The 16,766-nt window shown below is 44.1% G+C and overlaps 1 protein-coding gene across 1 annotated transcript in view; it reads right to left on the bottom strand.

The window, feature by feature from the left end:
* The window catches only part of ARID3B (AT-rich interaction domain 3B), a 58,430-nt gene that overhangs the window by 12,901 nt on the left and 28,763 nt on the right, over nucleotides 1–16,766 (bottom strand). The window contains exon 4 of the mRNA XM_084816890.1: nucleotides 14,696–14,768. Within this exon, the coding sequence (XP_084673016.1) occupies nucleotides 14,696–14,768 (73 nt within the window). The remainder of the gene's footprint in view (nucleotides 1–14,695; nucleotides 14,769–16,766) is intronic.

Here is a 16,766-nt window from a genome sequence, read left to right as displayed (position 1 = left end):
CCGTAGCAGAAAACATTCACGAGCCTTAGGATTCTCTTGCTGCTCTGCCCAGGATAAGAAACACGCCTATTGACCAATGTTACTCTTCTCTGGAATTCTCTTTTGTTTTTTGCGCTCCATATTTTTTAATGTCTAAGAGCTGGACAGGTGTACCTGAGGAAATATTCCCATCATTACATTTCCATACATCAGAACCACAATAATATCAGAAATAATAAATAATAGTAGTAGTTAGTGTTTATATAACGCTATTCCGTGTTTCAAATGCTTTATGCACAATGGGCAGGTTTGCATGTTCACAGAGAGAAAATAAGCCAGGGTGGCTTATTTTCCCTCCCCACATGTCGGTTGCAAGCCACTTAATTAGCGTAATGACCTTCCCCGGGCGCAGGTTATCATGCCTGCTGTTGAGGACCAAGGGCGATCCTGGCCTTCTCTTACTTTCATAGCAGAAGTAGATTAATGTAAATATGTGTGTGCGAGCGAGCGTCCTTTCATTGATGGGTGCCACCCTTCTGCCCTTGTGAATGTTCTCCACAAGAAAGCAAGAGAGAGCTGGATGTGTGAAAAAGCTAACAAAGATTAAAGCCCAGAATGTAGAGTTTGCGTGTGCAGTAATGCACTTTTATGCTCCCCGAGGCCTCCTGTGGGGCTAATCACCCACCCACTCTTCCCAATCCAATTTAGCGAATGGTATTAGCTTATCACTAAGCAAGCTTGATCCAGTGACCAGATGGGGCAAGCAGAGAGTGAAAGGGGAGGCAAGTGATAATGCTTCTTGGAAAAGTAAGCAGTAGCGCTGAAGGGCAATTCTTATAGCCACCAGGTGCATGGTAGCTACAGGAAAATAGCCTGAGAAGTCCTGTGTGTGTCAGCTCCCAGCCTATGTCCAGTCAGTGATAGATATCTGCTGTTACATGCAGCAGAGACTGACAAATGGCAAGTGCCCCAAAGAGCAGCAACTGCACTGCCATGCCAGAAGTGAAATCTTGTGTTTGTCTGCACTGACCTTTGCAGGATTCTCAAGCAGCTATCCCCTGCACCCAGTGTCAACCAGAGCAGCAAAACTTGAGATGCATGCTGAACAAGTCTTTACCCTTTGTTAAACACCTTCTTAGATGTGATTGAAGAAATGGTTCTTTAAAGTTTGTAATTCCTTTAAGTGGTTGTGTTTATTGACTGGAGGCTGTTTTTTTTAATTGGCCTGCATTATGCTGTTTTATTTGTGTGCGTTTTCAAACATCTGCATTTGTATTCTTTTGTAAACTGCCCTGAGAATGCTGATTGGCCATTTAAGTGTGCAGTATAAATGGCAGAAATAAATAGTGAAGCATAGTGGCTAACTCTGCAAGCCAGGAAGTGCCCTGGCTCGAATTTCACTTGAAACAAGAACTCACTAGGTGGCGTTAAAGCCACAACTCTCTTAGCCCTTTATCTGCAATGCCAGGGTAAGAAAATTGGCCTCTCCTACAGGGGTGTCGTAAGGGTTACTGAGATAATGTTGGTGAAGTTCTTTGAATACTTGTAGTGCACCCAGGGCTGGCATCAGGGTTTGGCATCCTTGGAAATCTGCCAATGTCCATGTTCCCACAGGCGGCCCACAGCTATTTCATAGTGGTGGGGGGGTTGTTTTTATTGTGTTTTAATATGTTGTTCATTGCCTTGGGGGCCCCAGGGCTGAAAAGTAGTATACAAAGTCCAACCAATCACCACCTAATAATATCTAAGAAACCAGAGGGGGATTGAGGATTCAACATCCTTACACAAATTTTGCTGCTCTCATGACTAGCACAATCAGGACAAATAAATACATACATACATATTTTATTAGTTAGCATTAATACAGACCACAGCTTTCCTTGGTGTAGAATTTTTTTAAAAATTGAAGCACAGAGTGCATACAGCACTGCTCATTCTTTAAGACTTGCATCCAAAGCCCCATTCCAGGTGCACCCATCTTCATAGGTGGGATAGCTGACCAGAAATAGGGCCTTTTCAGTGGCGGCACACTGGCTGAGGAACACTCTTCCCAGAGACCCTTCACCAGGGCCTGCTTCCCTAGCTTTTTGGAGACAGCGGTGAAGACAATTTCATTCTCCCAAGCTTTCAAACTGCTGATTGGCGTTATTTTTACTTTTTCACTGCTTTTATTGCTGCTTTCCCCAGAGGGATAGCCAACAAAGAGATTTGTGGCACCATAAGGACTAATTTACTATGCCATAAGCTTTCATAAGCTTTTTATCAGACACATGAAGTGTTATCTTGAGTTACAAATATATACATACACATGGCTGTGGAGGGAACAGCAAACAGATCAAAGGGAACTGAAATGCAGAAAGCACAGATAGTGAGAACGACCTTCTTAACAGACACTTCCTTGTAACCCAGGCTAACACTTCATGAATTTTATGAATTGGATTCTAGTCCATGAAAGCTTATGCCATAACAAACATGCTAGTCTTTAAGATTCCACAATACTTTGTTGTTTTATTGTTACTGTTTTTGTTGTTTTAAACTATTTAAATTATTTGTTTTTGCTATTTTAAAATATTTTTTGTTGTAGTTCAAAATTATTTAATTTAGAATGTATATTGTTAGCCACTATGGATGCTTTGTCTGAAAGGCAGGACAGAAACCTTATATTTTTATAGGTTGAGTATTTTCATAATCACAGAGAGAGAGAGAGAGAGAGAGAGAGAGAGAGAGAGAGAGAGAGAAACAGCGAGAAAGGTAGCAAGGAAAAGCAGCCTGAATTTCTCATTCCTGTGAATTTTAGGCACTCAAGCGCCTTTCACAGGTGCAGACTGAGAGAAATAAACACACACCATAAGTGTGGAAAGGTCCCATGTCGGGTCCTCCCCCCTGCTTCCCCGCCAGCCTTCTGGTAGGAAGGGAAAGGCGATAAGTCTTTATTGAAGCCCTCGGTGCTGAACAGGAAGGCTGAAAAACGAGCATCATGGGACAGAGAGAAGCAGAGGCTGAGCAGATCCTTTCACAGCCGGCTGCAAGGCTTGTCAGGGTCCATGATGGATTACTGTCATCTGGCAGTGTGGGGATTAATGATCTGGGGGTCAGAGGGGAGAATTCCAGAGGGAAAGGTTACTGACCGGGGGCACGGCATAAGACTTGTTGCCTTTTGATGGCAAACTCGTTTTTACTGTACTTTCCAGTCTCTCCCTATTCTGAGAGCGCACAGGAACCCCTTAGATTGCAGCTATGCAGATGGAAGGCCCAAACCCATGCAGGCAAAGGGGAGGGCCATTTCCTCTGCTCTCAGTTTCTGTATGCATTTCCCCTTTTCACTAACTGAGCGCACACACACACACACACCTCTTCACCCCTGCTGCCCCACAATCCCAAGCTACCTCACCTCTGATACAGGGTAATCAAAATCAGACGTAGCCTCGGACACAGATAATAAACAGCAGCCTGAGGAGTCTGCTTTCAGGCACAGAAGACTAAAGGGCATTTTACTTCTGAGCCCAGAACTCAAGATGACAAAATGCCTATAACTGGGAGTGATGAATGGAGTTCTCTGGGACTCCATTCAGACAATATAAAATTGGACACTGGATGGCACCCACATGTATGCACACATACACGAACCCCATCCAAAACCTACCAGGGCTGGGACCTTGACAGAAAAACTCTAAGGTGATGTTGCTGATGCTGTTACAGGGAATGGTGGAGATTGCCTTCCGATTCTGCCTTTTATCTCCCACTGAGGCATACCTGGTTAACACTGCCTGCAGAGGTGAGGCAAAATTAAGAAAATTATGGAACTCACTGATACAAGAGGTGGTGGTGGCAGCATTAAAATGGGATTAGACCATTTTGAGAGCCATTGTGGTGCAGTGATTAAGAGTGTTGTGACCAGGGCCAGCAAGAACCAGGTTCAAATCCCCACTTTGCCATAGAACTCACTGGGAGATCTTGGGCCAGCCATGGCCTCTCAGCCTAACCCACCACATAGGATTGTGAGGATTAAACTGGGGGATGGAAGCTCTGCATGCTGTCTTGAGCTCCTTAGAAGGACATCATAATAACTAGGCGATGATAAGAAAGACAAGTTGACCCATGGGTTATTAGCCACGGTAGCTAAGCATGGGGAAACAAGCTGCCCCCCCCAGGTGTTTTGGACTATAATTCCTATACTCCCTGACCACTGGCCATGCTGGCTGGGGCTGACAGAATTTGTAGACCAAAATGTCTGGAGGACAGCAAGTTGCCTACCCCTGGTTCAGAAGCAGTGTTCCTTGAAGACTAGTTGCTGGGGCAATTATTAATTTAGCTCAAGGAGTCCCCAACCTTTTGGGACCCTTTGGCACATTTGGGAATTTGAGAAACTGCTGTGGGTGCCACCACAAAATGGCTCCCACAGAGAGTGTGGTTGGTCACATAATGGCTGGCATGGAGGCTTGGGTAGTCAAATGTCAGCTAAAGAGGTCGTGGTGGGTAGAGAAATCGTGAAGCTGGAGATTGGGAGGGAGAGGGAAATAGCAAGGCAAAGAGATAGAGTGGAGAGAAAGAGAAAGGCTAGATGCTGAGAAGGAGGGGGAAACAGCAAGGCAAAGGCATAGAAGGGAGAGATCAAGCAAGACTAGAGGCTGAGAGGGGGGAAATCAGCAAGGTAAAGAGGTGGGAGGGAAATGGCAAAGCTAGAGGCTGGGAGGAAGGGGGAAATTGCAAGGCAAAGGGGAAGAAGGGAGAAAAAGAACAAGGCTAGCGGCTAGAAGGGTAGAAAAAGAAGAGTACCCTAACATTTTCCAACGTTTTTATTTAAAACATTTTTGGGAAGGGGGCAGGGAGTTGAGAGCTTTGTGGGCACCTTTGGAGGTCCCCACAGGCACTGCATTGGGGAGCCCTGGTTTAGAGAGCCAAGACAAAGTTAAAGCCAGAAACTTTTTTATTGGGACTAACAGATAAACACAAAAAGAGAAGAGGGGAACCCTCTTTCTCTACATGACAATGCCTGCAAGGTTATTGTATGCACAAAAGTGGAAGAATGAAACAATACCAACTGTGAGCGAGTGGATCATGAAAACGATGGAGCTGGCAGAGATGGCAAAACTTACTATTATAATTAAAGAAGGGTCAATAACTAAATTTATGTTAGATTGGAAACCTTTTATAGAATTTGTACAAGAAATAGTGAAAAATGATATCTATGTATGTGGATTTTGAACTTTGAGATGGTTCTCTTTTTTGCTGTTGTTAAAATTAGGACAGAAATGAGATAATGTGCCAGTGTGGTGTAGTGGCAAGAGTGTTGGACTAGGAGCTGGGAGATCCGGGTTCTAGTCCCCACTCAGCCATGGAAGCTCACTGGTGACTCTGGGCCAGTCACAGACTCTCAGCCCAACCCACCTCACAGGGTTGTTGTTGTGAGGATAAAATGGAGAGGAGGAGGATAATGTAAGCTGCCTTGGGTTCCTTGCAAGAGGAAAAAAGGCGGGGTATAAATGCAATAAATAAATAAATAATGTCTGTGAACTCAATGTATGATATACAACTAAGGTACGGACTAGAGAATAATAATAAGCATTTGTTGTGTAAGGGGAACCAAAGGTAGATATTTTACAATCTTAAGAGATATTTTAGTGTATGTGTATTGTGTGTTTATGTTGTTGTTGTGTTTTTCTTTCTTTTTTTTAAATAAAAATTATATATAAAAAAAGAGAGCCAAGACAAGGCAGCATGCTTAGCTAACCTTGGTCCCAATCCAATCACTACCTTCTCCTCAGTTATCAGAACTCTCTACCCCAGTGGCCTGATGGCCAACGCCTACGCTACATTCCCTAGACACACGAGCAGCAGTGTGCATGCACAATCTTGACCTGCCTCAGGTTTAGGAGAGGCATGGGTCATTTCCAAGGTAGGGCTTTTCCACTTCAATGGAGACCCTTTCCTAACATAGCTCTCCTCAATTTGTCACCTTCTGGGTCCACACATGGGCAACTGAGGTAACAAGCAGATACATGGTATTTAGGGGAAGTGACTGGAGGCCATGAAGGAAAGGCCATCATCTAGTCATGCAGGACCACCAACCCTGGAGACTTTGGCAGGCAAAAGAGGAAACAGAAATGAGATCGGGGGGTTGGTGCTCATTGCTAGGTTCTTTGTTCATCATTTTGTAAAAGCAAAATGATACTTGCTCTGCCCTTAGGTCTCATTTGAAAGTTAATATGAAATAAACAGCCCGCATAGAAAGAAGCCCTCTCTGCCTCCCACCTCCTTTCCCCCATTCAGCCTGCGTTGCTTATCCCAACCCCCAACCCTCTTGTCTATTTCCACAGTGGGTATTCACACCTCCCAATGCAATAGCCATTACCTGATCCGCGAGCCTGCGGAACATCACACGTGGTTATCAAAGCGGGAGCTGGGAAGGAAGGTAATTAATCATGTTCTATTTGACAAGAGGCCCAGTTCTTATCTGCGCCCATGGAAATGCCATTGAATTTGGCTTCCCCCACATCACCGAACAATGCCAAGACTGACAGATCACAGCTTTTTATCACACTAGTTGCCAAACTGAAGGGAGCCTAATGAGCATGTGCACCCTGCTTTTGCTATGGCAGCCATCCAATCCCCGCCGCTGGATCTCCTATGGCCCAATAGAGCCATTGTATCCCAGTGTTAATCCCTGGGCAAGTTCTCATGGAGGTTGCTCCTCGTCATGCTAAGCCTCACTAGTGTTCAGTCGCTCAACAGCTACTGGCACAGCTGGGTTTAATATACTTTGCACTCACAACTTCTTTACCAGATGTTCAACAGCTCTGCTACTGGTGGGGTTCTCACCCCTCTGACCCTTGAACTAACTCCCCTTCCCCAGTGAAATCTGAAGTAGAAACACAGTTTTCCAGGAAGAAGGGTGTGTGTGGGGGGGACTTAAAGCAGATCCATTGATGTTTTAAGGCTTATATATGGGCAGCCTGAGTCCATTTACTTCAGGTACAAAGCAAAGACTTCTAACGATATGTAAGCCAATAGGTTACCTTCTCTGGAACTCATAACACTGTCCAAGTGCCAAAAATTAAGTTGCTCAAACATACCAACTGTGAAGTGTCTGAGCAGAAGCCATCTGCCTGTAAGCGGGGAGGGAAAAGTGTTACAGGCATTCCTAGCAAAAAGGAAGTACGGTACTTTCATGTTATCTATCTTAAAGGGAATGAAGTTTGGTTGAACAGACATTCAGACACATAGGGTTGAATTCAAACTTAGTCATGCTTAGAGTCGATGCATTAAAATCAATAGCACTTAAATCACTCATGACGTACTTGTCTCATTGATTTGAATGGGTCTGCTCTAAGCAATACTAGACCTGGATCCAACCCATAACAGCTATTTGTACATGGAGTACATGGGTATGTTGTTTCCCGGGAGGACAGATTAGAGACGTGACTGAAAGGTTGCCTGCACTCATAAAGCCCACTGACAGGTATCCCTTTCTTCTCATCCATGTGGGAACAAATGATACCGCCAAGCGGAGCTACGAAGAGATCACGTCAGACTTTGAAGCTTTGGGAAGGAAACTCAAGAACTTTGGGGCCCAGATAGTTTTCTCATCCATCCTTCCAGTAGTTAGAAGAGGGATAGAAAGGGAACGAAAAATACTCCAGGTGAATGACTGGCTACGAAGGTGGTGCCGACGAGAGAGATTTGGATTCTGGGACTACGGGCTATACTTCCTGGAAGATGGGCTGTTGGCTAGGGATGGGTTGCACCTCACAAAGGCTGGGAAGAATGTGTTTGGCCACAGCATGAAGAACTTCATCAGGAGGGCTTTAAACTGAATTCTACGGGGAAGGGAGATGTAATGTTGGGGGTAACAATGGACATAGGCGCATGCACTGCAATGGAGAGAACAACTCTGATAGCGCCCAATAATAGTCTTCAGACACATGTAGGAAGAAAGCCAGACTATGAAGCACATGGTCTTCGATGTCTATATACTAATGCCCAGAGTATGGGAAACAAACAGAACGAACTTGAACTCTTAATACAAGAGGGAAATTATGACCTGATAGGTATAACTGAGACTTGGTGGGATGACTCTCATGACTGGAATACAGCAATTGAAGGATATAACTTGTTCAGAAAGAACAGGAGGAACAGAAAGGGAGGTGGGGTTGCACTGTATGTGAAAAATACATATCTCTGCACAGAAATACAGGAGGAGGAGCTTGGTAGCCCCATCGAGAGCATCTGGGTTGAAATAAATGGAGCAAAGAATAAAAGGAACCTGGTGGTCGGAGTCTACTACCGGCCACCCAATCAAGGAGAAGACAAGGATGAAACTTTTGAAAAGCAAATAGCCAATGTTTCAAGGAAGCATGATGTAGTAGTAATGGGGGACTTCAATTTCCCCGATATTTGTTGGGAGACAAATTCTGCAAAACATGGCCCCTCCAGGAAATTCCTGACTTGTGTGGCGGATAACTTCCTCCTACAGAAAGTAGAGGAAGAAACTAGAGGATCGGCTATCCTTGACTTGATCCTAACCAACAGAGATGACTTAGTGGATAAAGTAGCAGTTACAGGAACTCTGGGGGAAAGTGACCATGTTGTACCTGAGCTCTTGGTTCTAAGGGAAGCAAAAGCCGAGTGTAGTCAAATGCGTACCCTGGATTTTAGGAAAGCTGATTTTCATAAACTCAGAACAATGATCAGTAAGGTCCCATGGCAAGCGATGTTAGCGAGAAAAGGAGTCCAAGATGGGTGGGAGCTTTTAAAAAAGGAAATTCTCAAGGCACAATCACAAACAATTCCAACAAGAAGAAAAGGTGGAAGACAACAGAAGAAGCCAATGTGGCTTCACAAAAAGCTTAGGGATGACCTGAAAACAAAAAAGGACACATATAGGAAGTGAAAAGAAGGCCAAGTAACAAAGGAAGAGTACAGGCAGATAGCACAGAATTGCAGGGATGGCGTCAGGAAGGCTAAAGCTGAGAATGAGCTGAGGTTAGCAAGGGATGTTAAAAACAACAAAAAGGCTTTCTTCAGCTACGTGCATAGTAAAAGGCAGAGGAAAGAAATGGTGGTTCAGCTATTAAATAAGGATGGAAAAATGATAACAGATGACAAAGAAAAGGCAGAGGTGCTCAATTCCTACTTTGGCTCAGTCTTCTCCCAAAAGAGGGTCTATGACCCCCCTGGCAAAGACGAAGTACAGGCTGAAGGGGCAGGATTGCAGCTTGAGATCGACAGGCATATGGTCAAGGAACACCTCATTACTTTGAATGAGTTCAAATCTCCAGGGCCAGATGAACTGCATCCTAGAGTCATAAAGGAACTGGCAGAAGAACTCTCAGAACCGCTGTCTATTCTCTTTGAAAAATCATGGAGGACGGGGGAAGTGCCAGATGACTGGAGGAGGGCTAACGTTGTCCCTATCTTCAAAAAGGGTAAAAAGGAGGAACCTGGGAACTACAGACCAGTCAGTCTGACATCAATCCCTGGGAAAATTCTGGAGCAGATCATAAAGCAATCCATCTGGGAGCACCTTGACAACAATGCCGTGATTACTCGAAGCCAACATGGATTTGTCAAAAACAAGTCCTGCCAGACAAATCTGATCTCATTTTTTGATCAAGTAACCTCCCTTGTAGACCGTGGGAATGCTGTAGACATCATATACCTCGACTTCAGCAAAGCTTTCGACAAAGTGCCCCATGATATCCTGATGAGCAACTAGCTCAAAGTGGGCTAGATGAAACAACGATCCGGTGGATCCACAGTTGGCTACAGAATCGGACTCAAAGAGTGCTTATCAATGGGACCTTCTCAAGCTGGGGAGAGGTAACGAGTGGGGTACCGCAGGGCTCAGTCCTGGGCCCAGTGCTCTTCAACATTTGTATTAATGACTTGGAGGAGGAGGTGCAGGGAATGCTGATGAAATTTGCAGATGACACAAAATTGGGAGGGATAGCTAATACTTTGGAAGACAGAAACAAAATTCAAAGTGATCTGGATAGACTGGAGCGCTGGGCAGAAAACAACAGAATGGCATTTAATAGGGACAAATGCCAAGTTCTGCACCTAGGAAAAAGAAACCAAATGCACAGTTACAAGATGGGGGATACGTGGCTCAACAACACTACGAGCGAGAAGGATCTTGGAATTGTTGTCGATCACAAGCTGAATATGAGCCAACAATGTGATGTGGCTGCAAAAAAGGCAAATGCTATTTTGGGCTGCATTCATAGAAGCATCGCTTCCAAATCCCAGGAAGTACTAGTTCCCCTCTATTCAGCACTGGTTAGGCCTCATCTGGAGTACTGTGTCCAGTTCTGGGCACCACACTTTAAGAAGGATGCAGACAAACTGGAGAGGGTTCAGAGGGCAACAAAGATGATCAGGGGACTGGAAACAAAGCCCTATGAAGAGAGACTGAAAGAACTGGGCATGTGTAGCCTTGAGAAGAGAAGACTGAAGGGAGATATGATAGCACTCTTCAAGTACTTGAAAGGTTGTCACAGAGAAGAAGGCCAGGATCTCTTCTTGATCATCCCAGAGTGCAGGACACGGAATAATGGGCTCAAGTTACAGGAAGCCAGATTCTGGCTGAACATCAGGAAAAACTTCCTGAGTGTCAGAGCAATACGACAATGGAACCAATTACCTGGGGAGGTGGTGGGCTCTCCCACACTGGAGGCCTTCAAGACGAGGCTGGACAGCCATTTGTCGGGGATACTCTGACCTGGATTCCTGCATTGAGCAGGGGGTTGGACTCGATGGCCTTGTAGGCTCCTTCCAACCCTACTATTCTATGATTCTATGATTTTCACTATGGGGGGAACCCAGATAAATCCAGGTTTGTCTTATGAACAGGGGCCCACAGGTAGCCAGCCTTAAAAAATGACAAGGTATACTTGCCAATTCAGCCCCTCCACTGGGGAGGACAAAGTCTTAACATCACACTGCACTTTGGAGGCATCCCAAGAACTAGCCAAGCACCTGCCTCCTCCCCAGCTGGGGGCTTCTCAATGTCATACCAAGCCTTGCAGAGGTTCAAAAACGAGTGAGACATCTTGTGGCTTTCTGAGCCTCAGCTCAAAGCCTGGAACATTTTTCCCACCCTTCTCTATACTTGGGAGAAAGGATCTTGCCAGAATCTTAAAAATTGCACATCAGTGGCAGATCCTTGACTGATGAGAGTTCTGAATAATAGTAAATCTATTGAAATTGAGGTTCTTCCACCGGAAACAATACAGAACATCGATATCCACCCTGGAGCCCATGTCTGTTACTTGGCTTTTTAAAAAGCCTAATTCACACACTAGAAAGGGTCTGGCATGTCTCTGTGGTTGTAGAAGGTTCTTTCAGTGAGAGACTCAACATTGACCTTTTTACTCTTTTTCCAGAGGAGGACAAGCCTGTTTTACAAAAAGTCACCGTGTCTTTTCCTTAATTCCTCCCAGACTGAATCATCATAGCTAAAAGAAATGATCCTCCAACTTAATTAAGGTATCTGAAAGCTGAAGTCCTCTCAGCAGTCAACACACTTAACAGCCAATTCTCTTTAAAGCAGTCAATGCCTTCCTTTCCAAATTCCGTATAGCCATGCCACAGAAGGCTCTATAAGTGGAAGCATAATAGAATAGCATGCTCCGAGAACAGAGACGAAGAAGCAATCAATAACGGGGACTAAACAGTCAAAGAAGCCTCTTCCTTTTCATTAGTACTCTTTCCCTACCCTTTCCATGGAACCAAAAATACCCCAGGCTCATGACATGGATGAAACTGCCTCAAGCAGCAAATAAATATGCATCTTACAGTGTTCTGGAGTGCATAGAAATGGGCACAGAAATGCACTACTTTGAATTCAAGCGATCCAAGTACCGTTTCATTATTTGCTCATCGTTAATCTCCTCTGGGACCAGCAACAGAAAGTCAGTCAGTCAGTCAGTCTCTCTCTCTCTATCACACACACACACACACACACACACGCGCACGCACGCACGCACAAAGCTCTTCTCAGGTTCACAACACCATTATGGGGAGTTTGTATGGCACAATTAAAGCAAAAATACTGTTAGTTCACTTTCTTTACCAACAAACTGAAAGACAGAAATATCATATTTGGCTTTATTCAAACTCTAGGATATCCTTCAGGTAACAAAAACTAAGTGGTGAGGTGGCAAAAAATGGGGGAGTTGTTAAGGGTATTCCCCAGATAGGCTTGATAAGCACCACTGCTGGTTGTAGATAAAAGAACCCCCTGCAAAATGCTTTCATCAATATCAGTATTTTCTGCAAGCTTTTCCACATCTGAAAACATGCAGATAAGGCATACAACAGCAGGAAAACATTAAAACCACACGCTTTGGCTTACAAAGCCTCTTCTATGTATATACACACATCAAACCCAGAATGGACAAGCCATCTGGGAAAACTAAGGTCACGTAGAAACCTTGAGCGGTAGCAGAGTGGTACAATCAGAAGCTTTTTATGAGATCTTCACAAAGGAGGCACTTAAATGAACAAAACAGTTTTTCTGGCTGCAATGCCAGTTGCAATCTAGTACCGTCGCCTTCAGTTTGAGAAGTCACACACAGTGACCCTCTCTACATAGCATCATTTCTGCATCTGCAGAAGACCTGTCTCAATTTCAGGAGGTTTCTAAATAGTCTAGAGATGTTCTGATACAGCACCCATTGCAGAATGGAAAAGAAAGCCAAAGTGTTTAACACAAAGCTTGCAACTTTAACCCAAGACTAATTTTACAGGTTGTGGAACTCCCTGACCCTGGAGATCTGTTCGGCTCCTTGTTACCAATTTTTCATCATCTACTGAAGACCATAACATTTAAGCAAGCTAATGGCTTGTCTGCTGAAATCTGGGGCCCTGGCTCTCGGCTGTATGGGCTATTTTTATGGTGTTTGTTATATTTTAATTTATTATTTTATTGTTTGCTTTATTTGGCATTTACGTTAACTGCTGTAACTGTTTCTTCAGAAGCTGAAAATGGGACAGAAATCTTTTTAAATAATAAATAGATCAGACTGATTATTTATCAACTTCATGCTTTGAACTAGAGCTCAAGCTTAGAGGAAATTACTGTTAGAGGATCTCAGCAAAGCCAACCCTCAAAAGCCAGGGTCATAATATGTTTATTTTATTTTATTTTTTAATATTAAAAGAGGATTGTAAGCTAAGATCTTTTACCCTAAAAAAACCCACTTGACACAATATTAAAAGGAAGAAGCCTGAGCAGCTTTCTTTTCTGCAAATTTTCATGGGCTACAAAACTGACCTGCCTTCTTTTGCAGAAGTGACTAAGCCACTAAACCAAAGGCAAGCTTTCATCTTCAGGCTAGCCCAAGAGAGAGATGAAGCTTTCACATGTCTGAAATCAAGTCCTGTAATTTAAAGGCACAAGCTAACAGCTGACCAACTTAACCCATTTGTTCTCCTTTACCCATTTCGGTGTCACAGAGGGGCCAATCCCACCCTCTCCTCTCCTCTCCCCAAGAGTGTTACAGCGTTCCTCTACTCTCCCATCATTACTGCCACTGAAGAAGCATTTTATCACTTGCAGGTGCAGTTGCTTTTGTGGCAACCTGCTGTGCTTAGAGGCCTGCACATTCATTCTGCATTAAACCTAATGCAGCAGGGCATCTCTCTCTCTCTCTCTCTCTCTCTCACACACACACACACACACACATGCACACACACTCATTGCCTGCCAAAGGATTGTATCCAGGGCCAGAGCTTTTCATTCTCAATTCTTTTTTCGGGAGCTCATGTAAAATCTGTGGTTTGCCTTTCACATCACGCTTCCAAGATCAATCTGAAACTCAATAGCCTGCACTGACCCAATACCTGCTACACGTCAGATTGCACTACCTGGGAAAAGGAGCAGCTTGTTCAGCAGGAAGGGCTACTTCGGAAATCCATTTGGAGCTAAGGGTTTCATAGCTATCTGGCATTTTGTGGCAAACCAAATGACACACTCTGGTTAGAAGAGGTTATATTTATGCTTCCAAATTTAGTGGTACTAAGCAGAGAGGTGATTCACTGTATTTATTTATAGTATCTCATTTGGAGGCTGAAACCCCCAAGATGTGGAAAAACCTGTTTCAATCTTTGTAAAGTCTCGACAGATTTCTTAGTTGTCAACACTGTTGGAAAAACACTGCTGGCCACATTAAATGCCTCATTTTCTCGGATCTGTAACATTTGCTATTACATTCTTCAGCATCTGTTTTACCACAAGAACTAGCATCTTGTGGTGAGGCACATCCAGCTAGGAGACTGTTGCATCTTCTTGGTTAGCACAGGATGAACAATTAGGGTGAATTTTAACAAAGCCTAAGTATATGTAATTGCACTTGCCAATATTCATCTCTTGTTTTTCTTGCTGCTTCCTTTCCTTCTCTCTCCTTCTCTTTCCCTCTGTTAAAATTTAGACTGTCACCTCTATAGTACAGGGTGCTGCCTTTTGTTCTGGTAAGCAGTGTTGATTGATGGCTCTATAATACTTGGTTCCAAATCAAGTATGGGAGAGAGGGGAACTGGCAATGTCCTTCTGGTCAAGTATCTAATAGAAGCACTGCTTCATGGAGTGCTGTCTTATATCCTCCTACCTTAGAAGCAGCAGGTACCGGTTCTCTTTCTTCCCCTGTACCCCACTATTCTCCACTGCTCCTTTTCAGATTATTGAAATAAAGTTCATGATATGAGTTCTACTCACCCCTCTTCTGCATAAAGACAAAGAGGTCATCCAGGAATTTCTTCCGTTCAGGGTCACTATCCAGTTCATACAACTGGGGAATAAAGCAAGCAAAATTTAGCTCACTTTGCCCTTGTGTGGAAGGGAAAACAAGACAACACAGGTATATGGTGAATTTGGGCCTCATATGGTGGAAGAGCAGCAACTCAACTCAGATCAAAGACCAAGAAAAGATTACAAGCAGATTTCAGACTGAAGTGCCTAAATCAAGGCAATTTTAGCCAGAGTCATTTTGGAGAATAAAAGATTAGCTGTTGCTGAACAATTGTGGAAGCCTAGAGGTCTATTTCTTTGGACAGAAATGCTGGAGTGGTATTAGGTTTTTTAAAATGGGTGCAGGGGCTGGATGGAACTATGCAATTGCTTGGGGCTGGAGAAGAGGAGAGCCACAAGCTAGCAATTTTATAAGGAACATGGCCTTATCAAAAGCAAAGCAATATTTAGAACAATGACTCCACTGAGCCACATCTTAATTGTACGGAAGAGATAAATACAGATACAGCTCCCCCGTGACCGTCTTACGTCCCTCCTCCAAACACTGGAGCTACAATGACCCTAAACAGTCATACAGAGGTAAAAATTGGGGTCTTTAGATGCTGCTAAAAGGTAATGCCCAATGGATGATTTTCTTCTGAAATAAGCAGTGGAAAAACTTGTTTTATGCAAATAGTGTCCCATAGATAAATATTCTGATAGCCATTTTATAGCAATGTTGTTTCCAAACAGCTGCCTTAGACTTAGTTGCCACCAACACTTGATGTTTCAGTAGACCAGCAAATCAATGTTTTATGTTCAACAGATAAGGGTCCCCCCTTTGGGTCTTTAATAGTCAACCCTTTATGGCTTTAACAGTCAACCATTGTTTGTAGTCACCCCTGCCCCTCCTCCTCACCCTCTTTCCATTTCTGAGAGCCTCTGAAGCCCAGGACACCATCAGTGAGGACTCCCTACCACTTAGCAGCACATGCTTTGCATGCAGAAAGTCCCAGCTTTAATCCCTGGCATCTCCAGCTACGGCTAGCAAAGAATCCTTGACTCAACCCTGGAAAGCCACTGCCAGTCAGCATCAACATTAGTGGCCTTGATTTATGAACGGTCTGACTCAGTACAAGGCAGTTCCCTATATTCCTGTCTCTCTCATTGAGCTTGGGCAAATGATCATCAGACTAAAAGATATGGTCATCACTAGCAACTGCATTTGTGGGCCCACTGGCAAAGAATTCAGCTATCACTTACATACAAGTGACATGATAGTCTGAGAACCAAGCAGAATGTCAGCCACTATTTTTCCTGCTGGGATTTGTGCCCCCATAACAAATGGAGACGAAAAGGAATTGCAAGATCTAGGTGGAAAATATCCATTCCACTTTCCCTGGCATCTTACCTCACTTTCAAAATATAGAAGTGGTTCTAAAACAGATCCAATGTATTATGGAATAATTGCTCCAGAATAAAAAAATGACATTCTGCTGTAGAGTTCTGACAAATAAGCACTAGAAACTGGCACCTAACTCTAGCTTAAATAATTCTCCTGTGCCAGGAGAAAACAAATCAAAGAAAGAGAAGCCAGAGGGCTCCTCAAACCTATAACATGCTTTAGGGGTACGGAACGGTGGTTCCCAGGAAATCAAAGAGATAGACGCGGGGCTATTCATTCAATCCCTGGACCAAGAGAGGAAGACAGCCAGGACATCCTGTGGAAGCAGGTGGGCTAACTTACCATTTTACTGGCCCTGCCCAGGACTGCGTTTAGCTGCCTGAGAGAACCTACCTCCTGCCTGGAGCTGAAGAGAGAAAAAAAACCCCTCTCCTAGGCTGATTACTTCCTGATTTGAGCCAGTTGTTCATGTTGCTTGGGAAGGTTTTTATCTGTCACCCTTTTGGGGGCTGCTACTGGGGCGGGGATGCAAGGGCCAGGGCCACCACCCTAAGACTGAGTTGATTGGACTTAAGGCTCCAGTGTTATAGCAGGTGGCTCAGGTGAGGTATCCAGAGCACAGCCTTGTCTAGTTTTCTTGGATGAGTTTCAGCT

This window comes from Heloderma suspectum, chromosome 11, assembly GCF_057233095.1.
Source record: "Heloderma suspectum isolate Gila_16-S chromosome 11, 16-S_ref, whole genome shotgun sequence".
Lineage (NCBI taxonomy): Eukaryota > Metazoa > Chordata > Lepidosauria > Squamata > Helodermatidae > Heloderma > Heloderma suspectum.
Note: the sequence above shows the minus strand (reverse complement) of the source record. Positions and strands in the feature narration are given on the sequence as shown.